The following is a 13,789-nucleotide window of genomic DNA, read 5'->3' on the forward strand; positions in this document are numbered from 1 at the left end:
CTGACAAACAGTAGGACATAGGCCGACAGAAGGACACAGTGCCTAGTGCCTTAAGACACCTGTTTATTGGGGAAAACCGGGTCTGCGGGGATCGTACCAAAAATAGCAACGTCTACAGGACCCCTGCTAGGGACAGGAGGAGGGTGGGACGGTCCCCCTCGTACAAAAATAAACTCTCACGACTATGGACCAGCAAGGACTGGTGGGGTGGCCCTCTCTACCGGGTCCCCTTCCCCGCCCTCGGAATCTGCTCTCTGCCCCCCACCTCCGCCACTCTAAGGCACTGTGACTCTCCCCAGGACAGGGTGGACACCGCCCTCCAACCCACACATCCCAGGCTGTCTTCTCCCGGCTCTGCCCAGATCTGCCTGAGGACTGGATGTGGGTTCCGAGCTGCCCCCTGCTGGCTGCCCTACCCAACTACCTCTAGTGATTTCCCGCTCCCTCAAGGTGAGCGCTCTCTCTAGTCTACCTGCCCCTAAATGGGCTCCCTATCGTTCCTGCCCTCCCACCCCAGCCCCTGCAGCCTCCCCCTGTCGGGACAGCCCAGGGCTCCCATTCCCGTCCTGTGGAGGGCTGGGGGTCAACTCCCCTGACAGGACGCAAGCTGAGGAGGGAGGGGAAGGAGCAGACTGGGGTGGCCTGCGACCCCGAGCCCTACGGCTGTGATGCACTTGCAGATGCAAAGCCATGAGCTCGGGAGCTCCAGTGGCAAAAGGGCAGAAGAGGCAGCGGTGCAGGGAGCCCCCGGCCCCGGCCTCACCTCCGGTCCCCGCCCGCAGGGACAGGTCCAGAGGCTCAGCTTCACCACCTCGCCCATTGCGCAGGGTCCTCCCGGGGCTCACAGGTTTACGACGGGAGGGGGCAGTGGCGCTGGAAGGGAGGCGGGAGCTCATGGCACCCTCCGCCCAGGTTGGGGGCGTAGGATTGGGTTTGGCCCCTTGGGATGGAGCTGAGCCCCGTTGAGGAGGGGGTGGAGGCTCCGGAGGTGGCCCGGGTCCTGCCCCACTCCTTTGCTCTCGATGGTGGCGCTGCAGGTGATATTTGAGGGAGCCCGACTGAGTACCAGCGTAATCGCAGTGGGGACACTTGTAGGGGCGCTCACCTGTAGAGAGCAGAAAATTTAGTTGAGAAGAGCTGTGCCCACCAGAGACCCTTATCTTTGCCTTTCATGGGCTTGCATGTCAGAAAATGTGCAGGGTGGTCCCCTCCTCGGAGTTGTAAGGCTTAAAGGAATCAGGACTGACCCCAAACCAGTGACCCCCACCCATTTTTTAAGGTCCCCCCACAACTATGACTCCCTCATAAAATGCCTGCCACAGACATCTCCACTTCTGGGCAAGAGATACTTCTCATCCTCCCAAAATCAAGTGCTTTCCTTTTCCTTTTCAAAATCTGCATAATTTCCAGCCCCTGGAGCCCTGAGATAACCCTCATCTCACCTGTATGAACCCGCAGATGCACTTTGAGGTGGTGTGCAGAACGGAAGGATTTTCCACAGAAGGGGCAGTCCTTGCCAGAGGCTCCCCGGCCCCCTTCAGGCCTTGCTCCCCCTACTAACAGCCCATTCTCTTCTGCAATACATGTTAAAAGAGTCGAGTTAAGAGGCTAAGATCTCCCTAGTTGGACTTAAAAAATGCAAATTGGGGCTCTATAAGTGGAAAGGGAGTGTCAAGGAATGAGAGGCAGACTAGCGGGGAATCAATGCTCTGCGTGTAGGAACATGCTATCAAGAATAAGCATCTAAGAAATACTGGAACAATGAAGGACCCGAAATGCAAAAAGAGAAAAAGAGGATGATGTACAGGCCCACAGGGGTTACACAGACTCCTAGTTACATATACATACCCTGGGAGGCTGCAGACCGGGGTTGGCCCCCCGCAGTAGGAGCAGGATGACCAGAGCCTTCCCCTGGCCGCCTATGAAGTGAAGCCAGCGCTCCAAGGGCCCTGCTCCGAGTCCAGCTGTCGTCCTCTGCTTCCACCACCACCTCCTCTTCCTCTTCCTCTTGCTCCTCCAGGCGGGGACGACGCTCCCGGGCCGGGAGTGGGCGGAACCCCCCGAAGCCCCGGCCAACCCCTGGCTCCGTGCCCTCCCCGTTAGGCCTGGCTTTTCCAGCTCTCAAGCTCAGGTAACCCAGTAGGCCCGGGGGCTCGCCTCGATCGCCCTGTGGCGGAGCTGGGGCTAACAGCAGCGCTGGGCCCAGGGGCTCATAAGCCAATAAGCCCAGGTCAGGAGGGGGAGGGGCCCGAGGAGGACCCGAGCCGGGCCCTGGCGCACGCAGTGCTCCCAGCTTGCTGGCGTGCACCTTCATGTGGTTTTTGAGGAACCAAGGCTCCTTGAAGCAGCGGCCGCAGACAGGGCACGCGTGGTCGAAGGAGGCCTTATGCTTGCGCATGTGGCCTTTGAGGAACCAGGACTGAGTGAAGCTCTGGCCGCAGACTTGACAACGGAACTCTGGGGGCGCCGGAGGTTCCTCGGGGGCGGTGGCTGGAGCTGGGGCAGGCTCCGGCTCCGGCTCCGGCTCGGGTTCGAGCTCTGGGGCCGACTCGGATTCTGGCTGGGGCAGGGACAGGGGCAGGGGAAGAGGCAGGGGGAGGGGTTGAGGCCCAGCCGAGGCGGCCGCCAAGGGGCGCTCGGGAGCGCCATGAGCTGTCAGGCTGTGGCGCAGCAGCTCCTCCTCCTGGCTGGACCCGAAGCTGCACAGGTTGCATTTCCAAGGCCGGTGGAGGATGTGCAGGTGGCGTTCACGTTCCGCGGCCGTGCGGAACTTGCCTTTGCAGAAGGGACAACGGAAGGCAGGTAGAGTTGGGACCGGGGCCGGGGCCGGAGCCGGAGCGGGCAGCTCTGCGGAGGGCGTAGATTGCAGGAGCGCCCCGGGCGCATTGCCCAGCCGGGCCTCCCGCAACAGGGCGCGCTCCTCCAGCTCCAACAGCAAGCGCGCGGCGGGGCTGCGCGGGCGCTCTGGCTGGTGCGTGCGCAAGTGCAAGCGCAGCAAAGCCCTTTGAGCCGTGCGGTGGCCGCAGTGCGGGCACTGGAAGGGCTGGGCGCCTGGGTGGGCCCGCAGATGCAGCGCCAGAATCGAATTGAAGCGAAAGCGCTTCCCGCATACTGGGCACGGGAAGCGCCGCCCGCCCCCTCGGCTTTCGGGCCAGCCAGCTGCTCCCATTCCTGCCGGCCCCCCGCTCACGCCCGGCCCGTTGGAGTAACGCTGGAGGTCCAGCTCGCCGTCGAAGGCTGGCAGGGCAAGGGGGCCGCCCGGGGAGCGAGGACGTGAGCCCTGCCAAGACAGGAGCGGAGGAGTCGGGTCAAGAGAGGATACAAGGAAGAGGGAAGTGGGGAACCGGAAGATAAGAACTATGGGGGCGGGAAAAGGGAGGATCAAGGGACAGCAGAGCCCCAAGGGGAGAAGAGAGTGGTAGGAATTAGAGAAGCAAAGTAATATACCTCCCCTCCAAAAAACCCGACCAACCACCGTCTCCACATACATCTCCAACCCCCAATTCTGCTTCTTGCCTCTGGCACGCAATGGGAGCAAGGATAATGGATTGCTTTAGGAAGGGGCAACGGCATCACTCACCTCCATGGACTCACTTCACATTCTTTGGTGCCAGGGATTGTAGGGAGGAGGGAAAGCCTCTGGTGGAAGCGTCTGGGGCAAGGGGGCTAGAGAGAGAGAGCCAGATTCCCAATATGAGACCATAGGTTTCCAGGTGGAAGAGATTCAAAAGACTCTTCCCACTCCAAAACTCAAATATAGATATCCTTTCTTTTCTCCTAAACTGAAGGGGGAGGGGCACAGAGATTTCCTCTAATTCCTCCGAAATTGAAACCCTTGATCCCCCAGCCCCACCAAGCAATAAGTGAGAATTTCTAAACTCACAACTCTTCCCTTGCTGACTTTTGCCAGTTATCCTGGAGTCTATCTCATGTACCGATTCTTCCATTATGAAGGGGAAGGGAGTGGACTTCATAATGCCCCCATATATGCCAAGTTGGACTGAGCATTTCCCTTGGTCAAGTGGAATTACCTAGCTTCCTGGTTATCCATTCCTTCTCTTTAGCCGCTGCCTATCATGCTGGCCAAGTCTACCCTTCCCATTGCCTAAACCCTGTCTTTCTGCCTTTCCCCCTCATTCCCCCTCCCTTTGCCTGGATTCCTGCTCCATTCATTTCCATTCATTACAGAGACTCATTCATGCATGGGAGAGAAACACCTCCCAGCAGCAGTAGCAGCAAGTCTGGAGACAGACAGAGGGGGAGGGGCATGAGGGGGGAAAGACAGAAACAGAGAAGGGATGGGAAAACGTTGGGGAAGAATGAGAGCAAAGGAGTTCTTCTGGCCTGGGAAAAGGGAGCAAAAGTGGGAAATCCTGATAAAAACCATCCCCTTGCTTTTAGCACCCTGGAGACTGAGCCCTGATGGTACCTCACAGCCCCTTTGTCCAGGGCTGCTCCAAGCCAGGCTTTCCTTATCTCTGCAGGGGAGAGGTTCCCCTACACAAGAGGAGGATTACACTGGCTCTGAGCTCCACAGCCCAGAGTGTGGGGCAGAGAGGCGGGGCTAGAGCCATCTGCACAGACAAGAGGCCCAGCACATGGTCTGGAAAGGAAAGGGTTAAAGTTTTCCAGGATAAGACTTCAAGGCCTGGTCATCCTAGCTGGAGTGCTCAAGGAAGCTCTTTGCACTGAAAGAAAAGTCAGGGGGCACTCTAGCCTACAAAGGAGGTCAGTATTAGGAATCAGAAACTGAACACAAGATCTCCAAGCTGAAAGAGAACATAAAGATCACCTAGTCCAAACTCTTTATTTTGCAGTTAAGGAAGCTGAATCTCAGAAAAGTGAAGGGATTTGTCTTGAGGTCACGAAATTAAGATAAACAGAGCCGAGGTCTCTACTCCTAGGCCAAAATTCTCTCTGCTATATCATGCTGACTGACCACACCAAAATACAGCATTGCCCAAACAAGTGGAAGAGATAACCTGAAATCACCCAGTCTTTTTTCCTGCCTTTACACAGAACTGTACTTAACCTGACTTCCTTGGAGTGAGGGTTGTGAATCTGAAATGTGTTACTAGTGAAGATGGAGCTGTGTCCTTCCCTTTGACCTTTATTAATAAGAAAGTCTATCTGAACCAGGGCAAGATTATTCTTGCTTCGAGGGAGAGATTATAATGACCTCTGGAGGGACCCTGCATGTCCAGGGATTCTATATGGAATGTGCTGAGCCTCCATCTGTTATCTGGGATCTATGACCCTTTAGGCTGTGGGAGCTTTATTATTAGCGTAATGTAGGACAAAGGAGTCTGTGGGTCATTGAGCCCAGAGAAATGTGTCTCACTCTAAACATTAACATATCTTCCCTCATCCAATTTTGGAAATATCATGGGGGAAAAATATGTTTTCTTGGAACCAAAAGCCTGAAAGAACCTTAATAGAGCTATGGTTAGTATCTCCTGGGCCTGGGAGAACAAGCAAATCAAGTGATTGTGAGATTCAGTACCATGGAGAGTACAATGGACTACCAGAGGGGTACCTTTGGCCACCTCATACCACAGAAAAGAAAATGACATACATCAGAATGGCCATCTTTGTCCTCTCAACATCAATAAAGGGCACTGGAAAACAGAAAGAGGACATCTCTCAACTATGAGGGGCTCTTTTGTACTTCTCAATGTCACTGAAAATTAAAAACAAAAAAAGTCATGGAAAATAAGTGAAACTGCATTAATTTACTAGATATGAGGAGCAATGTCCTGCTGATTACAGTTTGTACATCCTGGGATCAGTAACTGAAGAATCTATTTCTTAAAGCTGTCACATTCTGGAGCTCTCTTGGGGATTCCAAAACATCCTAGTATACAACCAATCTTGTATATTCAAAGAAACTTGCATATTAGGGATGGGGATACTGAATATCCAGAACCCATTAACTAATAGATGTTTCATGAACTTCTCTCCAATGCCTCCCAGACCCTGAAAAGGTTCTAGAGCTCCTGTCTAGGTCCAGGACCAGAGCTCAAGAGAGCTGGGAGAAATTTCCTGGGAGAAATTATCACAGAAGATTGTCTTCAAGGTAGTGGGGGGACATAATTCCTAAGCATAATATTAAAGAGCCATTAGACACCTAAATAAACACTTAAATGATCTAAAATTAGAATTCACTGAGGATCCTTCTAAGTAGATCAAATTCTCCTAGAAAATAGTGACCTGGAATGAACCTTAGAAACCAACCAAGGTCCACTTTGATACCATGAGTTATCACTATACTCTGGTCCTCTGGATTTATCCCAATCTAAAATTATATTGGAGGAGTCCTAGATTCTTTGAAATAGGGCCTGAGGCCCCATTAAAGATTCATGGATATATCATCTAGTTATAACAGACTAGTGTATTTCCCATAAAGTCTGAACTAATTCAAAACTCAAAGGTCATGACTGATACAATGCTGATCAGAAAAGCAACTTTCCATTCCCACCCCCACCCCCACCTTTTCCAAATACACATAAATTTTTTTATTCCCTGACAATCCATAACTTTTTTCAATCATATAACTCTAAAGAAGGTCATATGAGACTTAAGGCAGGAATCACTAACTTAAATTATGTGCCATCCTACTGGCCCCCAAGTCTAATGCAGGGGGGATTTGAGATTTAGGACAGGCAACTCCCATTACAAATGGGTAGAGAGAGCAAATATAAGGAAATAGCAGGTAGATGAGACAATGACCAACTGAAGTGCCACTCAAGATTGGCCCTCATGCCATCCTGTACTATGTGGGTTATGCATTGCCAACCAGTGACCCCTTAGGATCAAAGTGCACAATAAAATAGTACTTTTATGGTCCAGTAACACATATATCTAATTCTTCCATGTTAAAAACTTGAACTCTCTGTAAAGAGCCCAAATCTTCCTGAAAGGTATTGCTGAGGCCAAACTGCTTACAATAGGACTTACAGAGAAGGTAGGGTGGAGGGAAGTATAGTCCAAGGACTTATAGACCACCCCAGTCCACTAGCAGTACCATGGTTCCCCCTCAGATCATCTAAACCTGTGTGACTAAAGGGACCCAATGAACTAAGGCTTTGGCACCCCTCAAGATAGGGGTACTCAGCTTCAGTATCTCCAGTTATAGAGTAAAAGCTACTATTTTTCCAAATTCACTGTTCTGGGGTAGGCCCTCATTCTGGGACCTAAACAGGACAGGAGGGAGTAAAGTATACTTACTTGCCCAACCAATTTCAGGCTAATCAGTGGAAATGCCCCAGAGTCTTGGCCTTCACCCAAACCCCAACATGACCCTCTCCTGGTGGTTTCACAAGGCCGCCTGATTGAGCAGGGGATGAGATTAGTGAAACCCCCAGGTTCTATAGCCAAAGCTGACGATATCTAGGCAGGAATCCCCTAGATGGGAGCCCCCAGCCCCCGGATGGAAATCTGAACGCTCTTTGGGGGGAAGAGCCTCCTTGCTGCCCTGCCAGTAATTGGATTGGCAAATTAGGCTGGATTCACACAGGGATCTCCCCACCCCCGCCCCAAACCGATACGGAGGAGAAGAGGTGGGCAAAATGATTGGGGACAGACTCCTGGAGGGAGCAGCCAGGGGCTCGACTAGCCCATCTCAGGAGAACAAAAGCGGAGCTTCAGCCGCTGCCTCGGCTGCCGGCGGGCCGAGCTCTTTGTGACACTTTGTTTGGGACTCAGAGAGAAACAGTCCTTCCCCCACCCCCATCTCTTCCCTCCCACCCCCACATCCCAGAGCGGAGAGGTCGGATCCTCACCCCCTCCCTAACCCCAGGCCCTACCTACCTGTGCCCCGGATCGCCCTCCAACCCCCGGTTCCCCAACCCCGCCAGCCCCGCGCCCCCGGCTCCTCTCCACTCCTCTTCCCTCCCCGCCCCTCCGGGCCCCTACAAAGACGCTCGCTCCCCCTCGCCTGGCCCTTCCTCCTGGGTCCCCGCTCCCCGCGCCGCCGGGACCTGGACCCCACCTCTCTCTGGGCCCCCAGCTTCCCGGGCCTCCCCGGCCGGCCCCCGCTTTGGGAGCTCTGGGCGAAGTTTGCTCGGGGCCGAGCCGGCGCCCCTCCCCCGCCCCCGCCCCCTGCACCTGCTCCGAGCTGGGCGCGGGGAGCGCCCCCCCCCCCGGCGGGGGGGGTAAGGAAGAGGCCTGGGGCGGGAGCCGGGATGGCGGATGAGGTGGGGGGGGAGTGAGAACGGGAGGGGGGGAGAGGCTACTCACGAGCCCGGGGCGGCGGCAGAGCGGGCGGGCGGGCGGCGGGCCGGCGGCGCGGGCGTCAGCGTTACGTGGGGCCGGGGGAGATGCGCTGGGCCCCGGCCCCCCCGCCCCCGGCCGGGCCCGGCCCCCGCCCCCTCCCCCTCCTTCGGTCCCCCCGCCCCCGCCCCTGGCCCGCATTGTGTGGGGCAGGAGGCGGCCCCGGCCATTAGCATGCGGGGGGCGGCGCGGCCGGGCTAGGAGCCGAGCGGGAATAAGAGCGGGGTCCCAGGGACTGGGGAGATAGGGCTAAGCACCTCGGTGTTGGGCAAAGAGAGCCAGGAGCGAACGAGATGGAGTGAGGTTGGAAGATGGGGGCGCCTTTCTGGGGAGGGACCAGGTGATAAGGCTCAAAGGATGAGGTTTTTTTTTTTAAAGGTCATCAGCCTTTCTCACACACACACACACACACACACACACACACACACACACACAGAGGCTCCCTCTTTACCTCCCCCCCCCCTTCCCCCGCCTTGTATCCCGGCAAGACTACCCCTTACCAGGCATTTAGTTTCTCATCATTTATCTGCATAGTGTATAAGTGTGAGAGTGTGTGCGCGCGCGCGCGTGTGTCTAATCTAGTCCCTCTAAAACTGCGTTTTAGTGGTTATATTTTGTACCCATCACCAACCTCCAACCACACCTTGGTAACCTTCAAAGTTAAAAAATATAATAGCTAGTTTACGGTTATATTTATAAAGCTATTATTAAATGTTGTAATAATGGCTGTCCTCCCGGTATTGGTCCCAGTGTGATTCTCATATATCGCAATTCTAGGCCGTTGAGGAGCTGAACACAGCTATCATACTTACATATTACTACCCTGCAGGCAGTTATACATCTTTTCTCCACCTCCTCTCGCCCCTACGTCCCCATATTCAGCCCCACAAACAGGTGCCCAATCTCAATCATAATCTTTCCAGGATTTTGAACTATAGGGAAAACATCACACTGAAACTACAGAAGAAAGAGCCTGGGAATAAGGTGTGGTGAGGGATAGTTGTTCCAGGACTAGGGAATGGGAAAAGGAGGAAAAGGAGGAGGCGGAGGGAGAGGGGAGGAAAGGAGAAGGACCTGATGGAAAAAACTGCCAATAAAGGACAGACATAGGCCACAATGTGAATATTATCTTCTGCTTGTGTTTTCAGTCTGGAATGGTGGAAGGTGAAAACAGAAGATATGGGAGTAAAAACTAGCAGTAAAGTACTGAGATTGAGAAGACATGGTAGTGGTGAGAAAAAACAATAGAAGCAGCTAGTTGAAATAAATAGCATTGGATTGAAAACCAAGAGTTCTGGATTCCAGTTTTTACTCTATTACTTCCTTTCTATGTGTTTTAGGAAAATGAATTAACCCTTCTGACCCTCAGATTTTTTATCTGCAAAATTAGAGGGGTGGGAAGGGAGTTGAATTAGATGATTTTTAAGGTTTATTCTAGCCCTAACATTTTATTATAATAAGATTTTTTTATCTGGGAAGAACTAGAAAAAGCAAGAACAGTAAGTACACAAATCCAAAATCTAGGTTTGAGCAGACTAGCCTGGCTCCAATATGGGGTACTTACTCAAGTCATGTTCCTGAAAGAATCTAGAAGTGGAGAAAACAGCTTCCTTTCCTACTTATTTCGATTAGGTAGATAGAAGGACAGAAAATAGTGAGAAAGAGGGAGAAAATAAGCATAATATTTGTGAGGTGAAATTCTAGTCTAGTTCATGGAGAAGATAGGTGCTAATAGGTGACGACAGATCTAGAGATCTGGAAAAATGGGGACTGAGGAAATAGAGATGAAGAGAGACTGACTAGGGAGATGAATATATAGAAAATAAAAATGGAGGCATATGAGACCTCTAGTGCCAGGGAAATCTGTTGGAAGGCTTGTGACTTCCGAACCTTAGTTATCTCCCTTCCCTCCAGCAAGTCATAAGAACTTTTACCCTGGCCCCACCCTGCCCTTGACAATCCTTTCATGAAGGGACAGGAGTGTTCTTCAAACTTTTCATTCCCTGGAATCTACATTATTAGAACAGCCAACTGTTTCCTGCCTATCTGAAGAAATCACCCGATTCGGTATGTTTGAGTCAGAGAACTTACTCCCGGAGGCAATTATAGGTTGAAACTAAGTAGATGGGTGGCTGAGGCAGTAGGCTAAGGATAGGGACAAGCAAGGCTTGTCCTTCTATAAGCTTAACCTAGAAAAGGGGTAACTTCTCTGATCTAGATGACCCTGGGCCCAGTAGAGTGGAACAGTTTCATGTCCCTGGGGCTAAAGCTGTGAGGTCCCTCTAGGTTCCAGCAAAGTCATGGAGGAGAGAGAGATCCTGCCTGCAGAAGAGAGGCAAGTTCGGGAAGAAAAATTGAGGCATTGGGCCCAACACAGAGAGAGTGGACGTCTCCTGGTGTTATCGGTGAGATTAGATAGCCCCCAACTCCTTCATTCCCTCCACAACTCCCTACATAGTGTCCCCCACCCCACCCCAAGAATTACTCCACCTATCCTTTCCCTTTCTCCAGATTCCTTCCTCACCATACCCTCCCCCCTCTTTCTACCTGCACCTCAGGAATGAGAGAAGCTGGGTACAGTGGTAGAGTGGAAAGAGAGCCCTAATCAGTAGTTAAGAGATGTGGATTCAAAACCAGGCTCTGACTCAGCTGTACGACACTGAGCAAGTCATTTCCCCTCCGAGAGCTTCAGCTTCCTCATCTATAAAATGCAGGGGAAAAAACTCTCCTCTTCCTTTCTCCTGGTTTCTTCCCCACTACACCCTTCCCCCTCTTTCTACCTGCACTTCAGGAATGAGAGAGGCTGGGTTTGGTACAGTGAAAAGAGAGCCTTAGATCAGTAGTTAAGGCATGTGGATTCAAGACCTGGCTCCAACTCAGCTGTGCGATAATAAGCAAGTCACTTCCCCTCTGAGCGCTTCAGCTTCCTCATCTATAAAATAGAGGGGAAAAAACTATTTCACAGGAATATGTAAGTAAAATATCTGACAAACCTTAACTACTATATAAATGTGAGCTATTATTATGAAGAGCACAAAAGCAGACAAAGTGAAAACTACCACATGTTATAACCCTATCTGTCCTCTCCTTACCTTCCCAAATCAGGTGAGCCAACTCTGGATGGCAGTGGCTTCTGTATCCTTTGCTGTTTCCATTTCTTGCCTGGAATCAGACTGCCACATGAATGTAGCACTACCCCTGTGGCCAGGAGTTTCGGTGAGACCCAGGGAGTGTGAGGGGAAAGTTCAAGGAGTCATCCCTCTACATACCAAGGCAACAACCCAACATTAACCATTCTTAACCTTCAGGGTCTCCTTACTGGGATCTTGACACTAGAACTTCGAAGAACACCCCGCCTCTGGAAGGTGAGTAGAGGTCCTGATCACAGAATTCTCCAGATACCATTGGGCTCATGACTAAACTTGGAGGAGATCCATGAAATCAGTGTTTCTATTTCTCAGTAGAGATGGCTAAGAGGAAAGAATGAGACAGATTGCTGGGGTAAAGACTCAAGGTTAAAGATAGGGAGAAAGTGGTGGGCCATATAATCTGGGCTGGGTGATCTGCTCCTTGTCTTGGACAGGATAGAATTAAATTCACTCTCTGGCAGGTGAGAGCTATGATGATACTGAATTTATTTGGAATGATCCTGGGACTTGTGGTGGTGGCAGTCCAGGGAATGAAGCTGGCCTTGGGTCCAGTACTATCAACTTCCTACCAGGTACCATGAAAGGGGAAAAGACATGAATAAAAGTGATTAGAAGAGAGGCTGGGAGGAGTAGGGGGCAGGGAGAGTCATTCAGTGGAAAGGGGAAACTGCAAGTACCATCCCAGACTCCATCTGCCTGCAGTGGGTTGGCTTGCTGATCCTGGAATTGAGTGCAGAGGCCTTCATCCTAGGCGGAGCTCTAGCCTCTGCCTTTTCCCTTCTCCTGCTGAGCCAAAGAAAGCCAGGATGCTGTGGTGTTCGGAGACTGCGCTACCAGGAGCTACAAGAGGTACGAGATCTGAAGAAGATGATGTGGCAGCTGAATGCTTTTTTCTGCTTAGTGACATTTAAGAGGAAAGGATAAGCTTCTGGGCAGGACTTTGATGAAGGGTGGCAAAACCGGAGCAGGAAAAGTCTGGGCCTCCCAGTCCTAATCCATCACTGTCTGGCTATCTAGTTCCAGCCATGATGCATCTAACTTGGGGGGAAGGGAGAGGGTTGGAAGCAGCCAGTATTTCTGAGTAAGAAATAGAGAAAGCAGGAGGGCTGCTCGGTCCAGCTTCTTAGTTCAGTTCTCTCCCCTTACCAGCTGCTCTTATCCTGACCAAGCACCACTGTGTCTACCTTTCAGGGCCTATCAGAAATGGAAGAAGTTAAAGGTACTGAAACTATTCCCTCTACAGCTTGCGCAGCAAATGAATGAATCAGGAAAGTGGAACAGAGGAGTATTTCTAGAATGCTTTTTAAGGATGAACCAAATGGTCCTTGAGCACCCTGTACAGACACTGATGCCAGGGGAAGGGAAGAGGAATGGTTTCTCTGCTTCCCCACACCCCGGATCTTAGCTCCCTGAAATCTCCTTCTGCAACCGATTTTGCCTGGGAGGTTGGAATCCAACCAGACTTACAGGAATGTCACCTAGGGAGGTGACCACGTCTTCAACTTGGCTCAAGCGTTGGCACGGGCTTTTCCCTTTCCCCTACCCAGGCAGATATGTTCTTGAAACTGAGTTTTCCTTCCTCAGAGGGATGATGCTAACTGCCTCAATTCATCATCCTGCGAAAGGTCCCTTATTGAATCCTGAATTCCCCTCACACCTGTTGCTGTTCCAGTTTATGTATTTATCCCTCCACCAACCATAGTCTGATGCATCCGGCTCTCAATCTATCCCTTTTCCTCCATCCATTCCCTTCTATCCTCATCCATTCTTCCAGCCAATTCCTCCCGCCGGGCTCCATTATCCCATTCATCACATTCCAGCCTTCTACAATTCAACACCTTCCCCCATCAGCCGCAACTTCCCCAGTCCTTTGGTAAGAAAGAATGCAAAGAACTACAAATCCCAGCAGATGCCCTTACCGCTTTGCATGCTGGGAAATAAAGGTCCTTCTCTGTGCAACTGGGGGCGATATGGATACCTTGAGTGACGCGCAGCGCTAGAGATCTGCCCATCTCGGTCCATCCACTTGGTTCGCGCAGACTTCCCTAGGGTCCAGGCAACCAATAAGCCGGAAGAAGCTGGGCGAGGCGGGAGGAGGGGGGTAAGAGGTGTGGGGCTAGGAGTAGCTGACGTGGATCCGACCTGCATCTGGGCGGAGAAGTGGCTGCATCCCAAAGGGGCGCTGCAGCGAGAGACAGCGCGGCCGCCAAGGCGCGGGGAGCACGTCTGCCCGCGAAGCGGCGGCGGGAGGAGGGGCGTCTTTGCCGCGGCCGCCGAGCTGGGGTTTCCCTTGGGGAGTTATCCCTACCCTACCGCTTCTTCCAACTGCAAGGCATAAAGCCTCCCCACCCCACCCTCCACGAGATGCA

General features: G+C 52.2%; 2 protein-coding genes across 10 annotated transcripts; one reads left to right on the plus strand and one right to left on the minus strand.

The window, feature by feature from the left end:
* Positions 1-46: 46 nt before the first annotated feature.
* ZNF219 (zinc finger protein 219) lies at positions 47-13,438 on the minus strand. 7 transcript variants are annotated; one of them, XM_051980390.1, is made up of 5 exons: positions 13,340-13,438; positions 3,581-3,666; positions 1,849-3,280; positions 1,443-1,574; positions 47-1,105 (listed from the first exon to the last, which is right to left on the minus strand). In XM_051980390.1, the coding sequence occupies exons 2-5, from the start codon at positions 3,584-3,586 to the stop codon at positions 492-494; spliced, it is 2,184 nt and encodes a 727-aa protein (XP_051836350.1). In that variant the 5' UTR covers positions 3,587-3,666; positions 13,340-13,438; the 3' UTR covers positions 47-491. The 7 variants fall into 7 exon arrangements, with proteins under 7 accessions (XP_051836350.1, XP_051836353.1, XP_051836354.1 ...); XM_051980393.1 differs by lacking the exon at positions 13,340-13,438 and adding an exon at positions 8,772-8,839; XM_051980394.1 differs by lacking the exon at positions 13,340-13,438 and adding an exon at positions 8,529-8,661.
* TMEM253 (transmembrane protein 253) lies at positions 2,716-13,379 on the plus strand. 3 transcript variants are annotated; one of them, XM_051980397.1, is made up of 7 exons: positions 9,598-10,338; positions 10,558-10,676; positions 11,377-11,487; positions 11,580-11,636; positions 11,882-11,992; positions 12,123-12,269; positions 12,612-13,379. In XM_051980397.1, exons 2-7 carry the CDS (start codon positions 10,572-10,574, stop codon positions 12,681-12,683), a joined length of 603 nt encoding a protein of 200 aa, XP_051836357.1. In that variant the 5' UTR covers positions 9,598-10,338; positions 10,558-10,571; the 3' UTR covers positions 12,684-13,379. The 3 variants fall into 3 exon arrangements, with proteins under 3 accessions (XP_051836359.1, XP_051836357.1, XP_051836360.1); XM_051980400.1 differs by lacking the exon at positions 9,598-10,338 and adding an exon at positions 11,063-11,242 and having other exon boundaries at positions 10,578-10,676; XM_051980399.1 differs by lacking the exons at positions 9,598-10,338; positions 10,558-10,676 and adding an exon at positions 2,716-2,802.
* Positions 13,439-13,789: the final 351 nt, after the last annotated feature.

The sequence above is a fragment of the Antechinus flavipes genome, chromosome 2 (genome assembly GCF_016432865.1).
Source record: "Antechinus flavipes isolate AdamAnt ecotype Samford, QLD, Australia chromosome 2, AdamAnt_v2, whole genome shotgun sequence".
Taxonomy (NCBI): Eukaryota; Metazoa; Chordata; class Mammalia; order Dasyuromorphia; family Dasyuridae; genus Antechinus; species Antechinus flavipes.